This window comes from Talpa europaea (genome assembly GCF_964194135.1).
Source record: "Talpa europaea genome assembly, chromosome: 7".
Classification (NCBI taxonomy): domain Eukaryota; kingdom Metazoa; phylum Chordata; class Mammalia; order Eulipotyphla; family Talpidae; genus Talpa; species Talpa europaea.
In genome coordinates, this window is record NC_140074.1 from 30,742,173 (window position 1) to 30,757,747 (window position 15,575).

The 15,575-nt window shown below is 35.0% G+C and overlaps 1 protein-coding gene across 11 annotated transcripts in view; it reads left to right on the plus strand.

The window, feature by feature from the left end:
* Positions 1–15,575, plus strand: part of PTPRD (protein tyrosine phosphatase receptor type D) — a gene marked incomplete at both ends in the record, with an annotated part of 382,458 nt that overhangs the window by 268,530 nt on the left and 98,353 nt on the right. For 9 of the 11 annotated variants that reach the window (XM_084237484.1, XM_084237485.1, XM_084237489.1 and 6 more), the window contains 2 exons: positions 179–291; positions 11,756–11,853. In XM_084237484.1, the coding sequence (XP_084093610.1) occupies positions 179–291; positions 11,756–11,853 (211 nt within the window). Of the gene's footprint in view, positions 1–178; positions 292–11,211; positions 11,254–11,755; positions 11,854–15,575 lie in introns of all 11 variants that reach the window. The other 2 variants (XM_084237481.1, XM_084237486.1) reach the window with 1 other exon arrangement.

Consider the following 15,575-nt stretch of genomic DNA (forward strand, 5'->3'; position numbering starts at 1 on the left):
TGTAGACCAGATGAAAAACAACCCGAGCAAGTTCACCAAGGTAGCTGGTCCAAAAGACTTGAAACTGAAAGCTGGGAGAGGGGAGTATGGGTGAAGCATGGCTACTTTTTTACCCTAATGTTTCAGTTGTTTTTTTTTTTTCCATTATATTCTTAAATGTTCATTTTCCCCTCTATAGGAAAAGGGCAGAGACCGACTCTAGAAAGAGCAGCATACCAAACAGTAAGGAGGTTCCTTCACACCATCCAACAGACCCAGTAGAACTGAGGCGCCTTAATTTCCAAACTCCAGGTAAGCGGCTTGACTCATTTGGTCCATAATAGTCTCCGGGAAATTTTACAGCCCAGTCGATATTGCCTTAAGAGAGGAATAGATTACATTATTTTGAACAATTTTGCTCATCATGCTGTTTTATTTGAATGTTGTTGAGACTTACCAAAACATATGTCTTGGAAGGAAATTAAGGTTTTTGTGCAAATCTGAGGTGGGTTGAGGAAGAGAAAGAAAATGCAATTCTACTTCAGATTTTAGCAAACCTATACTATTATATCTACTATTTTTATGGGCTTGACAGAGTTGATTTTCAATTATACCTCTCTGAAAAGAATTCAGTTTCTCATCTTATAAAATGAATGAGTGGATGGGTGAATATTGTATCATTCACCCCGTTGGGAAAGAATATGTTTAGTTTATATTTTCTTAATAGTTTATATTTGTTGCTCTGAAAGAAAAGGGGAGGGAAAAAGAAAGGGGAGAAAAACAAAATTAGGCAAAAAAAAAGGTATATCTTTTAATATTACCTATACTACATCTAGCTAATCAATTTAGGTTTCCACTGGAAAGACACAGAGTGACTGAGCATAAGGAAAATATGCTTGTTTCTTAAAGAACATTAAGTGCTTCAACAGAGGAAAGATATTATTCCTGCTGAGGGGCATTTTGTACCATATTGTTCATTCAAACCTAGTGTTCTTTTTCTGTCTTTCAAATGAATCTTGTTTATACCAAAATAATGGCAAATAATGAATGGTAAAGAGAGATAAAAACATAACACTGAGTGGGTCTGGCTTAATACCTCATGATAATGTACAAAGTAAAGAGCTGATATAGGAAGGCTGTGTGATTAAAAATTGGTTTAATTACGGCATTCCAAATCATTGGAAAGTTTTCTCTAAGTCAAGTGGGTGCCCTAACTCATGGCAGGATACACCAAATATTTATTAAGCTGCACATTTGCTGTGAATTGCTTTGAATTAAAAATACAGAGTTTTTTTCATTTTAGCATATCTTTTACACACAGATACATCATAGTAACTAGTATATTCAGTAGAAAGAAATGTCTGGCATTTTCAGTATGGTTAGACATAGACAATCATAAATGTGAGCTGTCTTAAAACTATCTCATTTGAGGTTAGATGTTTTACAGTTTGATTTTTAAAAAACTAAGATATACATTCATCAGCGTGAAAATATTTGTGCAAAGTCTCCTGCAAACATATTTTTACAAAAGCTGATGAACGTGGCCTATGAGCATGTGCACAGTGACAGAATGAATGTGAGAATGTGCTAATTTTCCAGAACTGCTGTTATCACCTGGGTTCTCTCTTTGGCGTCACCATCAAGGCTTTATTAAAGCACTTTGATACAAATTTACTTCCTATTGTAAACTTTTGCAGTTCAGCACTTTTTTGTAAGAGTAGTGTACTGACTTCTTTAGGCTATAGGCAACCTTTTAATAATAGTGAACCTATGAATTCATATATTTTCAGTTTGACTAAACCAATGTATAGAAAACCAAAAACCAAAAAACTCAACTGTGACATGATTCCTTTCATATGTTGCCTCATTACCTTTTATCAAGGCAGAACAATATAGAAATGAAGAAAGAGATTATATTTCTCAATACCTTGCTACTCAGCACTGTTGTCAAGCCTCCTTTGGTAAAAGGCTTCTATGTAAAGGGTGATCTCTATTCAAACAATCTCGATCTTTCAGCAGAAACAGGAATAGTCTGGAATTGAGTAGAAAATTAAAGATAGTCCCCAAAGAAGAGAGCCAGTGGCTGTGCTATGCCTCACTTCCAGCAACAGCAGAGTATTTCCAGGCATAACTGTGAAGCATGGATGGGGACAGTAGAAAGGAATAATAGCATAGTGCTGGTGACTGCAAGCAAGGGACTAGATAGACCTTCAATCCAGAGACGTCTAACGTTAATACCTCTCAGTTTTATGGGTAATTTTGCAAATGTAACCAAATTTAAGAATTCTATTAAGAATATAATTTCCCCAATGTATAATGGAATATTATGGCCACTTGTAGAGAGAGCCTGTTAAATTCCATAGGACTCACTGGAAGCAAAATGAATGTTACAATTGAAGTGCCAGTGCTTGAATTACCAGTGGCTTTACAGTATTAACATGGGGTCCTAAGTATTAAAGAACATGCCATTTAACCAAGATTAGATTTATCACCTCCAGTGGATAATGGGATTAAGTAGGCAAAATGAGTAAATAAGGAAAGAGAAGATTTAGTAGAGAAAGAGACTGGAACCGGAGAAATTATCCAAGACCTTGGCTTATCTGTTCACTCCGGAAATATTATGTTGTTCTCTCATGCTCAGGTAAGTAATCTATACATGCCAAGAGCTATGGAAATAGTCTATTTGCCTCCAAAAAGTCTGTGATGTGTCCAGATGATTTGACCACATCAAAGGAAATAGACTCAGCTGTTAATGTGAAATTCATAGAAATTTGACCATTCACTTCAGCCAGTATGACATCTCTCCAGTGGCTATGAAGTACCCTAATTACTTGACAATAGCATGAAAGCAGAAGGTGGAATTGTTAACCAAGTAACCTTTTTGTGCCTTTTGTTCTTGTCTTATTCACAAATAATCTAGGACGTTCTTAGATGAAATAAAATGTCACCTTAGACATTGCACAGATGATATGTCTCTACTTAAATTTTGGATTATAAACTCTTTACCTTTCACTATTTGAAATGCTCTCTTATATAAACATGTATACATAAATTTGAATGTATAATTGCTTACCCCCAAACATTATGAAACTTAATAGTCTTTATTAAATGCAAAATAGGTAGGCATAAATAGGTAATTAACCACCCACATCTTGACTTCATACAAATGGCTTTCAATGAAATAAGAAACCTGTGATTTATATAACCAGCCCCTAGTACACAGCTTGTTCATGAAAGCGAATTGATTTCCACTTCTTATGGGTCGGTGGTGAATGATAAAATACCAAACAAACATTACTATTTAAAATTCAGAGGGTCTTTCATAAGGTAAAGGAAATGCTTTGCTTTGCTTAGCTCACTGATTCTACAAATTCTACTTGCCTTTAAAAGAAATCATGGGAATGAAAAATCTACTTAAATTATTTTTGTTGGAGTGTCTAAATTTAAGGCAGCAGACTCTTTCCTTCAATTCTTCTGCATGTTCAAAAGATATTGAATACATCCCCAAATTTATATAAATTTATATAAATACAGTATTCTGGCAATTTAAGTACTTCAAAGAACTGTAACCTTAATTTCAGTATCACGAACACACCCATCTCTGAGTCAGGAAAAGGAAGTCAGAATTCTCTCCAATCAAGTGAGGTACAAAGTGAAGGCAGGGAGGCCGGTTGTTTTCGGCATGACCATCTGTGTGAGATAGTGGGATGTGGAGACTCCATTGCTTTAGCATGCTGCCAAGTCACAAGTGATGATCAAGTCACTTTGTCAGTGAAACACTGCATCCCAGCATCTGAACAGGGTGAAAAGGGCTCACTGTTCCCGTTAAGACCCAGATACCTCTGCTTCTATATGTTTTCCATGACTTTGTTTATCTGTCAAGCTTCAGGAAGCAGTATGCAACCAAATTGTATTTGTGAGAAATGGAACTACCTAATCTTTTAGGATAAAAAGTTTTACAACAGTAAATGATCAATTAGCAGCTTACAGGAATCAATCAGAACTAGTGTAGAACATGCAATAGAAGTGGAATCACTTTGTCACCAATGATTTACAAATGAAACTTGAGCCCTTAAGTATGTAAGATGATCTTCTTTGAAGTTAAACTTATAAGCTCAAATGGAATAAAATGGGCAAAGTAAGTAAAGTACAGAGGAAATGAACAAGAATTTGCTAGAATTGTTAAATTTGATGAAGTTTTACAAATCTTTAAGATCTATGGGGGATGGAAAGAAAATAATCACTTACGATAGATGAAACTTCTGTTAGGTCTCACTCCTCTGTGCAGACAGCGGAAGTGCGTGTGCACTGCTAGGGTGGGCTAGTTGATGGATTACACATGGAGCTAAAGTGATCTTGGCAGGAAGTTTTTCTTTTTTTTTTTTCTTAAAAGAAAAAATTGAAATCATTTTATAATACCCCTCTTTGGTATCCTTATTCTCACTACAAAAGCATGTTTACTAGGGAAAGTTTCAAAGATAGAAAGTACATTTATGCACGATTATTATACAACACTTGTGAATTTAGGAGCTCATTCTATTATTTGAGCTTTTGTGTGGTTGACAGTGCTTGTATTTGGGAAAGGCAGAAAAGAGTACATTAAGAGAAGTAAAACTACTATACCTTATCACTTCTTATTTTCTTATTTAATGTATTTAAAATTAAAAGTAGTATTTATTATTTATTATGTACAATGCCATACAGACTTCATTATATGTATATTCATTTATTTTACTTATAAAATATATAGCAGGTACATAGGTACATACACCTAAAATTGACACTTCTAACAATTAATGATCTAAAAATAGTTACCATTCCATGTTTGTATATATGGTTTTATCTCCTTTTAAACAGTCAATGATACTGACATCACTTTCTTTTATTGATGTCACAAAATATATTGACTCCTTCTTTGCTAATAGAGACTAAGTCGTTTCTCATCTCATGCTGCTGCAAATAATACTGTGATGAACAGTATTGAGCCCAGATCTTTTCACAATTTTGCTGCTATTTCTGAATGTTTGACACTTCAAAGTATGATTATTGGGTCATACCACAGGAGCATTTAACATTTTTATAGAGTCTGCCTTATACAGATTTTTTTAATACTCTAAAATGCCTTTTCTGGTATTATAGTTCTCTGGGCCCTGCCCTTGACAAATGTGCAAAATAACTAAGATAACTATAACATTGTCAATTGATGGTGGTGTATAAAAACGCCAAAGAAATTACTTGTGTTCATATTTCTACTTTTACCAATAAAGCAATTTAAGAAGTTCAGCATCTTTCCAAAGTAATTTTTCTCCACACTTACCCAGTACATAAAGAGGTACGAGGGAACCTCTAACTATAGCATCAGATGGTGCCCAATACCTCTTTTCTCTCTACCACACACACACATACACACACACACAGTGGTTGATTTGTCAGTTTGCCTCTGAATTTTTTTTTCCTGTAAAATTTTTTCCACTATCTGAACCCATCCTCATAAGGCCCAAGAAAATCTTTAAAACAAACAAAACTTGAGTGTTTATACTTGCCCCTTTTAGGAAGACATTTAAAAATTGATGATCAGATGTGATAACATAAAGGCCTCATTTTCATTCTGTGGATGACCTTAGTATGTTTTGCCCTGAAGCATACATGGATTGTAGATGATTGATGGTCTGTGAAAAACAAAACAAACTCATAAAAAGTTAACATATCCTAAATGGCAGCTTCAGCTGCAGAAATGTTTGCACATGAACAGGCTTTTAAAGCTCGTGGGCATGTCTTCTAATCCATTAGTAATACTAGTTGTGTCAGTGCTAACAGGATCCATTTTTATATTTACTTTCTTATCTTCGTATGACTGGGTTTGGAACACCAGAGGTACTCTTTGTACTTACATTTTTAAAACCTTTGCTCATCGACCTAAATGGGAAATATCTGACATGCAGAAACATGCTTTGTTCAAATTCTACATTATGGGAGATCCTACATTAAAAAAATGAATTTTCATTATGCTGCCCAGCACTTAGCTAAAAAGGAGTATCCTTCCCTTATTAATGATCCTAATGTGGACTAAGTCACAATAGTTTTACCAAGAAGCAATTATACCTCACAATTAAATATTCTCCTTTGTCATCAACTCATCATTAGTTTGTGAAACAACTTCTAATGCAATGTATTTATATTTAACGCAGGGTATTCTAAATATGTGTAAATTATGTTAAAATATGACATTTTTAAGCTGTTTCTATATTAAGTCAGTTAAAAATACTTGGATACCACTGCAGTCATTGATCTGATGAGCAAACTAGTTTCTTCTTTTTCTATCACCACAAACCGTTTTCCAGCCTGTATCACAGTTTGTTAGATAAGCCATGTGAAGGATATTACTGAGTCATTACTCATATATAGAAAGAGAAAAACTCATTTAAAGGATGGTCCGCCATTAGTAAGGATCTCAAAGGCTTCACTTAGCAAAATAGTTATAAAGTTGAAATGTGCCTATTGGCATTTAGTGTGGAGTTTAAAAAAATACATTCCAAAGCAAAACAAATATTTGATAAATGTTTCTCCATGTTGTTCCAGTTTTATTATATGTGCTGCTGAAGCAAAGACATAATCATCCCTCTGTAGACAAGAAAGTCACTTGAGGCGTACTGTTGGTTACTGACTTAGTAAAATAGAATATTTCAAAACAAAAATATCATAAATTGGGTTTTTTTAAATCTTCTGCTAAAGAGCCCAACTGGTTTTTACATTTTGAATGTATACCTTTAGCTAACAATGTTTTGACAAGTAGTAGTAAAAGATACAGTTACATGTATGAAACTTCTTTTTCTCTTTCCCATCACCAAAACAGACATCCATTCTCAATGAGGTTCTACATTATTGACACATTTCATTTTCTCAAGCTGAGGATCATTGATCTCTGTGTTACTGCATGAATAGCTCAAACCGTATGATGAGCCCATATTTATATACGTGACACCACCCTTCCAGGGGTGTTAAGTAATTTAAGAGACAGCATGCAAAACCAGAGTGCTCTAAATGAGAAGTGGCAAAGTCTGGAAATAAATTCCCCAAATAATTGTAGTTTTGCTGATAAATGATTACCATAATCAAGTCCCTTGACCTCTCTGCAATTCTTTTACCTAACTGGTAAAATTAGTGCAGGAGTGAAAGGAAAAATAGATGAACCCACGGAGGATGAACCATGGGAAAAACATGTGTTGCCACACAAGACTTCATGTCTAGCTCATTGTCTTGGGGTACAAACGTGTATTCTATCAATCTCACCCTTTGATTGTAATTCTCTCTCTCTCTCTCTCTCTCTCTCTCTCACACACACACACACACATACACACACACACACACGAAACCTCTTTCAAAACACAGGTCACAGCCTAGTTGGCCAAATGTGATCTGCAATGATTTTATCTTTTTTCCCCACTGGATTTCAATAGAATTGGAGTCAGCAGTGAAAACTGAGGTAACAGCACATAATAATATGGGGTTAGCAGTTGCTGTTAAAAATCTGGAAAATCTCACCCTCTTGGCCCTATGGTACCACTTGGAGGGTGTCTGCTAGAGCTGAGTAGACTCACCCTTATAGAAATCCCCTACCATTTATACTAGTCCTAACAATAACCCTGACATTGAGACAGGTTAGTTGCCCTTCATTGCATGTTTATTTTTATTTTTCATTTAGCAGAAACATATTTCTTTCTCTTTTCCCACCCTATGCTGAAAGTAAGGAAATATAGTCTTAGAGGGTGTTTATGTCAAGGCAATGTGGATGAGGGCCTTTCTTTGTGAAAGTATTTATAATACCTAGTCGTCTTCAGCCATTTACCTTTCCAACCTGGCTCCTTCAACCTGTAGAAATTTTATTGCTTGCTATAGAAGATCATGACTGCCATTCTAGAAATAATATAGCAGAAAGATGTCAAAACTACTTGTTAAGATTTCATTGTTTACTAGCTGCCCTCACATGCAAAAGTCATTTAGCTTTCACAGTCTTGAGAGTCCTCTTATATAAAATGGAAATGCTGGGTTAAGTATTCTCTAAGGCACCTCTCTGCTTCAGATGCCATGATTTTATTCCTTATGAAGAAACCACTATTACATTACCAACACAGATGTGTTCCTTGTTAGCCATCTTAGGTTTTCCTCTAGCCTAGGCAAATATCAGTGACTACCAGTTTCAGTTTGGCAGTTTATATTGTGGCTATCCTATCTTCAAAATGAAAGCTCTGTGCATAAATGCATTTATGTTGTGTATTTGTAGCTTCGAACTGATGACATCATGACTCTGGCAAGTCCTCATCAGTTATGAGCTGCACTTCAGGGTCTTTGCTGTTAATAATAACTAGAGTACTCAAACTTGCTAATGGAAAATGAGAAGCTATTCAAGAGTAACACTGAGAAAAAGCTGATCTCATTCTCATAAACTCTGGTATGAATTTTGAATGAAAAAATAAACAAATAAATCATTATAGCCCTCCCATCAAGATTCCCATAGAACTGAGAGCCATTACTTAGGGAACTTAAAAAAGTATCAATGCCTGGCTCCTATGCCCAGAGATTCTGACTTAATTGGTCTAGTGTGTAATCTGGAAAGAAGGAATTTCAAAGCTGAAATGATGCTGATATAAAAACACTGGCTTACAAAAACCTTCATTTGCTCAATGTAAATAATGATCAGGTTGGTCTCTGCACTATCATTCAAATCTAACATGCTTGATTGTCTCATAAATTTTTTTCAATGTTAGACAATAGAGAAGTTGGGGGGGTTATATAACACTACTAAACCCTTGATTATTTTCTGATAGGAGCTAGAGTTTCATGTGAAAGAAGTTTCAACCCAGGTTTATTCTTTAGCTTATGTTGACTTTTTAGTATTTTCAAATACATGGTATAACATCATGAAATATATTTTGATTAGCCAGAAAAGTGATATTAAAATAGTATAAAAAAGCAGACAATTCAAGTGCATCATAGTTTTTTCATGTGTAAAAAATAAGTGTTCTCCACCCTTCAAAGAAAAGGTGCAGTAATTTTTACTTCTAGATGAACTGTGTCCATGTTCCACACAACTTTTATGTTCCATGTGTTCAGAAATCCTATCTGCACATGGTAGAAATGAGAGCAATAAAGGAAGAAATGACTCAAGAATCCATTTAGCCCTGCACATTTATTATACAGATACAGAAATGGAGTTGCTTGAAAACCAGTGATTTATCCCTGTTAGTCGGTGACAGGAGCTGAAGTAGAACTCATGTCCATTATTCTAGTCCAGGATTCCTTCTACTGCTCCATGGTATTCCCACCAGTTCTGCCCACTGTTCTGTAAAACATCCTTCCTGCCATTATTAGTTGCCCTAGAACTTTGGTACAATATGGTACATACAGACAAATCTTAAATTATGATTCTTGAATGCTTTGGTATCTTTTCATGTAATATATGTATATTATATATCTTGATTTAGAATGAATGAGTCAGAGTAGGTTTGCTTAGATGATTCCAAAGTAATGCTTTCAGACATTTGCGAGTGCATGACACAAGTAAATATGTTTATCACATCTTTGGTTGATTAATATGGTCTTCTACTGCTGTTATACTAATACTTTTCCCATCTCCAACTGGCTTTACTTTTTGCAGCTTTGAGCAGTAATTCAGTCCCCTACGCCTCCCTGATTGGCTCTGTGTCCTCCCTCTCTAGCCAAACCACCACTCAGTCCATATATGATAATAACTCCCTCCCACGATTCGCTCGAAAAGGTCTAAACATCTTTGTCTCTATTATTTTCTCTGTTAAAGCACTGTAATGGATGTTGACATCATTTCATTCCCATTTCTACATGGAAATGGGGCAGTCTCTTGTGCCTTTGCATTTCTGTCTTGTCATTGGGGGTGCCTCATCTGGATAAGATCACTTTTATCAGACCACTGTCACCCACCTACTCTTTCCACAAAGAGTAAATTAGTTCAATTCTACCATCTATTTGGAGAAGTTACAAAAATGAGCTCCAATATTTTTGTCCAGATGCATAATTTTATCAGCAACAAAGAGTTTCTACTTCCAAGCCTACTCTTTTATTTGTTTTGGAACTTAACGTTAAGATTTTAGCTGACTGAAAGCAGACCTTCATAGCCTTGAATGCTAAAACACCACAGTCTACAACCCTTTGCTGAAATACTAAAATGAGAATCTGGAAGAAGCAAAAGAACATTTTACTTAACTTAGCAGAATCATTAGTAATTCGGCATTTGAGATAAAGGAACTTAACTGGGTGACTTCAAAAAATGGCATGATTTCAAAAAAGGCCATATAGAAATCACATCATGTTGATTTAATGGTCTCTGGTCTGCAGCCTAACACCCTCCAGAGAGTTCTGGAGATTGCAGAATGTCAACATGGCTTCCAGTTTGAGCCCCCCACCCCACTCATTCTTTTTCTTCTTCAAAGGCTTTCCTGGAGGCACGCTGGTTCAAGACTTTCTAGCCAGCTGGAATTTGTGCTTAAAAAACATGAATCAGCAATGCTCTCTCAATATTCTCTTGAAAAATTAATTGGAGGAAATAAAATGCACTTCATACAAAAGTGAGAAAACATTGAAAGACACAGGAATCACCTATGTTGATAGTGGATTATTTTCAACTATAAAACTGATATATCTTCAGCTAGCAGACTGAACTAAGATGTGCCACCTCCCTGTCACTACTTCTCTCCCTACCCTCTCGCGCTCCTTATCTTTTGACCATTTGCTCACTCTCCTGCATTCATTTGCCATTAGTGGACAAAGATGTTTACACCTGAAGTAGATTGTAAGCTTGCTGGGGGTTGAATAATGGGGACCTGGGGCAAACTCCACAGATCGGTTAAGTGTGGCCATCTATAAATATTCAGGAGAAGGCTGCAACCCCAACCTCTACAATCTGCTACTAGTGGAAACATTTTTGAAAATCAGTTTGGTGTCTGATTTTGTTGTCAGTGATTATCGTCTATGAGCTGTGGTGCATGTCATTCTTTGTGTCCATGTTTGCATGTGGATGTCAGTCACCTACAGGTTTGTGAATTATAAAAGCGATCTAAATCTAGTCACAATGTATAGTGAGTCCTGTAAAAACTTGCAGCATTTTTTAATCCTTTTAAGAAGTGTATCAGACTATCCATTTCATTTTTTTTAACAAACTCGTTCTATTTTATTTTATTTACACCATCATTTCCTTTGCAGGTTCAGATGATTCCGGTTACCCTGGTAACCTTCATTCTTCAAGTTAGTTTTCCTTGATTATGCATATGTCACTTTATGTTTCCTATCAGGCTACTCTTCTTTCCCTTTTAGGCCTTTCACAGTGTCTTTTTCTTAGTTCACTTTACACCATTTAATTCCACACAATTTCCATTTCACACAGTGCAGGAGAAGGAGTTTGAAATGACATAAGTCATTACTCAAAGCAGAAGTTGACATCAAGCCTGACCGTCAGTTTTCTCCGCTAGCTAACCACATTAATTCATAACACAATAACGCTTTCTTTTACACTAGGAGTGTTAGCTTGGGGATTATGCTTGGTGACTTTTCATTTGGCTACACAATTCATCCTTCCAGAGCATGTCCTGCTTTGAGTAACCAAACTATCTGCCTGCTTCCTCACATTAAACATCTTGACTACTCACATATTTTCAGGCCATTTCTAACTATAGTATTCTCTATATTTTGGAATTGTTGGCATCATTTTCATCTGTGTTCAAGTGTATTTCTTCTTTCCTTTTAATAGGTATGGCTAGCCATCCTCCAATACCTATCTTGGAACTTGCAGATCACATTGAAAGGTTGAAAGCAAATGACAACTTGAAGTTTTCCCAGGAATATGAGGTAACAAGTGTGTTTATACTTAACAGCAATTTCAAGAATTACTCTCTCCCTTTTTTAGATCATTCTTAAAGATTCATCAGTGCATTTTCTTTTGAACATGACCCAGAATCTGATATAAAAATATTTAGCAAACTGTCAACTTAACAGTGTCTGTACAATTAATGTTGTAGAGGTTCTTTTAAAAGGTACTAAATGTTTTACAAGTACTCATTGTTACTTAATGAGATTTCTTTAGTGTATCCAGTTTTATGTTCATAGAAAATACTGAATTGTTCATTTTCATCAAATGGGCATCTGATACTGATTCATGGTCAGAATCCTCATTGAAAAAGAGAGACTGTGAGGAATAGATTTCTTAGGTTTACATGTCCTGAAAACATTTTAACTATTGAGTATATATACATGATTTTATTCTTTAGTCTCAGTAATACTACAGCTAATATTAAGATAGCACTGTATTCCCAGAAAGTTGCCTGATTTTGAAACAATGGCAAGCTTAATCATACTTCAAAATTCCAGAATCTTAAAAGGTTTTGTGTAAATCCTTAATGAAAGCAAAGGAAGTCTTTGTACAAGTGTGTATTTAGATATTGTGGCTTTTACCAAGTAGAAAATTATAAAGCACAGGGTATTTCTGTTATTCTCCAGCAACAGGGACCAATAGTGAAACCAATTAATGATTAATATTCAGATTGATAAACCAATTCTTTTAGGCCAAGGTTACCTTAGCATATCACTATAATATACAGCTACAATCTTGTACATTAGTCTTATGTCAGACAGCAAGTTGCTGGGTGCCTGAGCAACTGAAATTGCACAGTAGTTTTACTGATTTATTAATGGCAACCTTAAACTACATCCCTGTTTTTCTTCTTAATTTCTGTCATATCAACCTTGAATGAGCTGTTCGACTAGATGGTCTCTGTGACTCTAGCAGCTGTAATATTCTGCCCTATCACAGTTGGTAAGAACCTCTAAGAGGGGCCCCAACCTCAAGTGGCTAGAGATTGGTTATCAGCTCTATGAAGAAGTTTCATGTGAAAGAACGTGGAGGATGAAATTTTGATTGCTTTTAATTACTGTGCTGACTGATAGAAACCTATTGGTAACCTCACATCTACACCCTCAAGGATATTGTTTTACTCAGTTTGCATACTCCAGTATTTTTCTAAAAGATTTACAGATTACAAAAGAGATTTTTATATGTGGGTTTTTGTTTGTTTTTGGATTTGTTTGCTTTTTTTTTTTTTCTTTTGTTCATTAGTTAAGTTATATTTTCTGCTATTCTCTTCCAAGCATTTCAGGAGAACATTTTCACTTTTAGGAAACTCAAACTGAATTATGAATGTCTTATTTTTTCAAATGGTTTTCTTCTTATTTCTTCCCTGTTCTTCATCTTGGTCATAATGGCTCTTTTTAAATTATGCAGTGTTCTTTAAGAACAGTTTCTATAGTTTCTGATTTGGGGCTTAAGGCTGCAAATTGAGTTTTTAAAAAGAAAACAAGGCATATGATGAATGCCACCTGGGGCAACATAAAAAAATCTGTTAAATGTCAGTTTTAACCAACCAGAAATCTCTCCCTTCTCCAGCCTGCTCTTGATGGTTATCATGATTCTTTTTATTCTTTTGCTATATGATAGTTTCTTCATGATCCTACTTTAATACTTCATTTGTGATTATATGTGATACAATGTACCACAAAAAAATTAAAATTTCATAGTTCAACCTCACTATTAACTTGTTTTTCACCAGTATTAATTTAAACCATTGAAAATATTTCCATCACTCCAGCAATTTCAGCTGTATGCATTGACTACAATAACTGGCTTCCTTTAAATATGGAATTTCTGGAGGAAAGGCTACATGTAAAGATACTGTAATAATCCTCTTTTAGCCATTAGACCACAAGTGCTCCTTGAAAGTAGTTATGAACTGCATGCTGGCAATGCTCCCATTAAAAACTCCCCCAGTAGCTGTTGACTTGATAACCCACACTGACTCTTTACTGTTTATCAGGATGATGATCTGTGATTAAAACTCCCTGGGCATGAATTGACTCTACTGTGCCTTAACAGCCATGAAGGAGAAGTTTAAGCATCGTATTCATCTGTAATAATAGGATAAATGCCTCTACACAAGGTTTTAGTCCACAGAGCAACTTTATGGGAAAAAAATTTAACTTAGCCATATAAATTTGAATAGTTGTTTTGTTTTTGTTTTTTTGGTTTGTTTGTTTTTTACTGGCTTTCAGTAAAAAAAAAAAAATTAAGGAAAGATAAATTACTTTCAAACATCTAATTATTTTGACATAATCACTATGGATTAGTGTTTGATCTCTCAAGATGCATGAAGCTAAATTTGTTACTCTGATTTGGGGAATTTAACAGAGGTTAAAGGCATGAAGTCTTTTTGCACTCATCCTAAGGTCATAATAGAAGGAAGTAGGTTTAAATTGTAGCACAGCATTATTAGATCATGAGAGAGATTTGCTTTACTATAAAGGAAATTGAATTCAGATATTGGATTCAATAACAGCTGGAAAAAGGGATCTAAGAAATTAGTATAACAATATCTTGAAGGTCTTTTCAAATACTTTAGGTTTCTATTTTCTAATATGAGACTGCAAAGTCTTGCTAACATCTAGATAGCCAGAACTGGACAATGGCATTTAAAATGAAGGGAATTAAGTCTTTCTGTAAAATCGGTATTGCTGCCAGTCAGTTTATTAGGCTGATGACCCTTTAGAGCAATTTAGAAATCTCAGCTAATGCCTATGGATCATACAGAAGACTAATGATAATTTAGATTCTTGGTCTCAACCTGAGAAATGCTAGGTTAGCCATAGTAACAAGGAAAGTCAAATTTATTTATTGTTCCCATTTTATTCAGATATAATTGACATAACATTGAGTTAGCTTAAGGTGTAAACATAATGACTTGCTATTTGTATATATTGCAAAATTATTATCACACTAAGTTTGATTTACATCCACCATCTCATGGTTATAACTTTTTTTTCACCATGATGAGTTTTAAGATCTATAATCTCAGCAACTTTCAAAAATACAATATAATACTGTTAAATATAATCACCAAGCTGAACATTATATCCCCTGAACTGATTTATCATATAGCTGGAAGTTGATAGTCTTTTCACATTCACATTCAGCATTTCCTGCATCCCCCACCATTCACCTCTGGCAATTCAATATCTTCTCTCTTTGTATTATGTTTTTTAGGTTCTATATATGAGTGAGATCATATAATCTTTATCTTTCTCTGAGTTATTTCACTTAGCATAATAGATTCAAAGTCCATTCATGTTATTGAAAGTGGCAGAATGTTACTCTTTTCTATAAGTGAATGACACATCACTGCATGCATATACCCCATTTTATTAACCACTCATCCATCACCAGATACTTTGTTCTTGGTTATTGTAAATGCAGTGAAATGGAAGTGCAGCTTTATTTTGATCTAGTGATATTGTTTACTTCAGATATATACCCCAAAATGGAATTGCAGGATCAAATGTTAGTTCTGTTTTTAATGTTTTAAGAAGTCTCAGGGAATTTTCTGTAGAGGCTGTGCCAGTTTGTATTCCCACCAACGGTGCACGAGGGTGCCATTTTCTCCACATCCTCACTGACATTTCTTAATTTTTGTCTTCTTGGTGCTAGTTATTCTGCAGGCTTGAGGAGTTAGCTCATTAAATTTTTA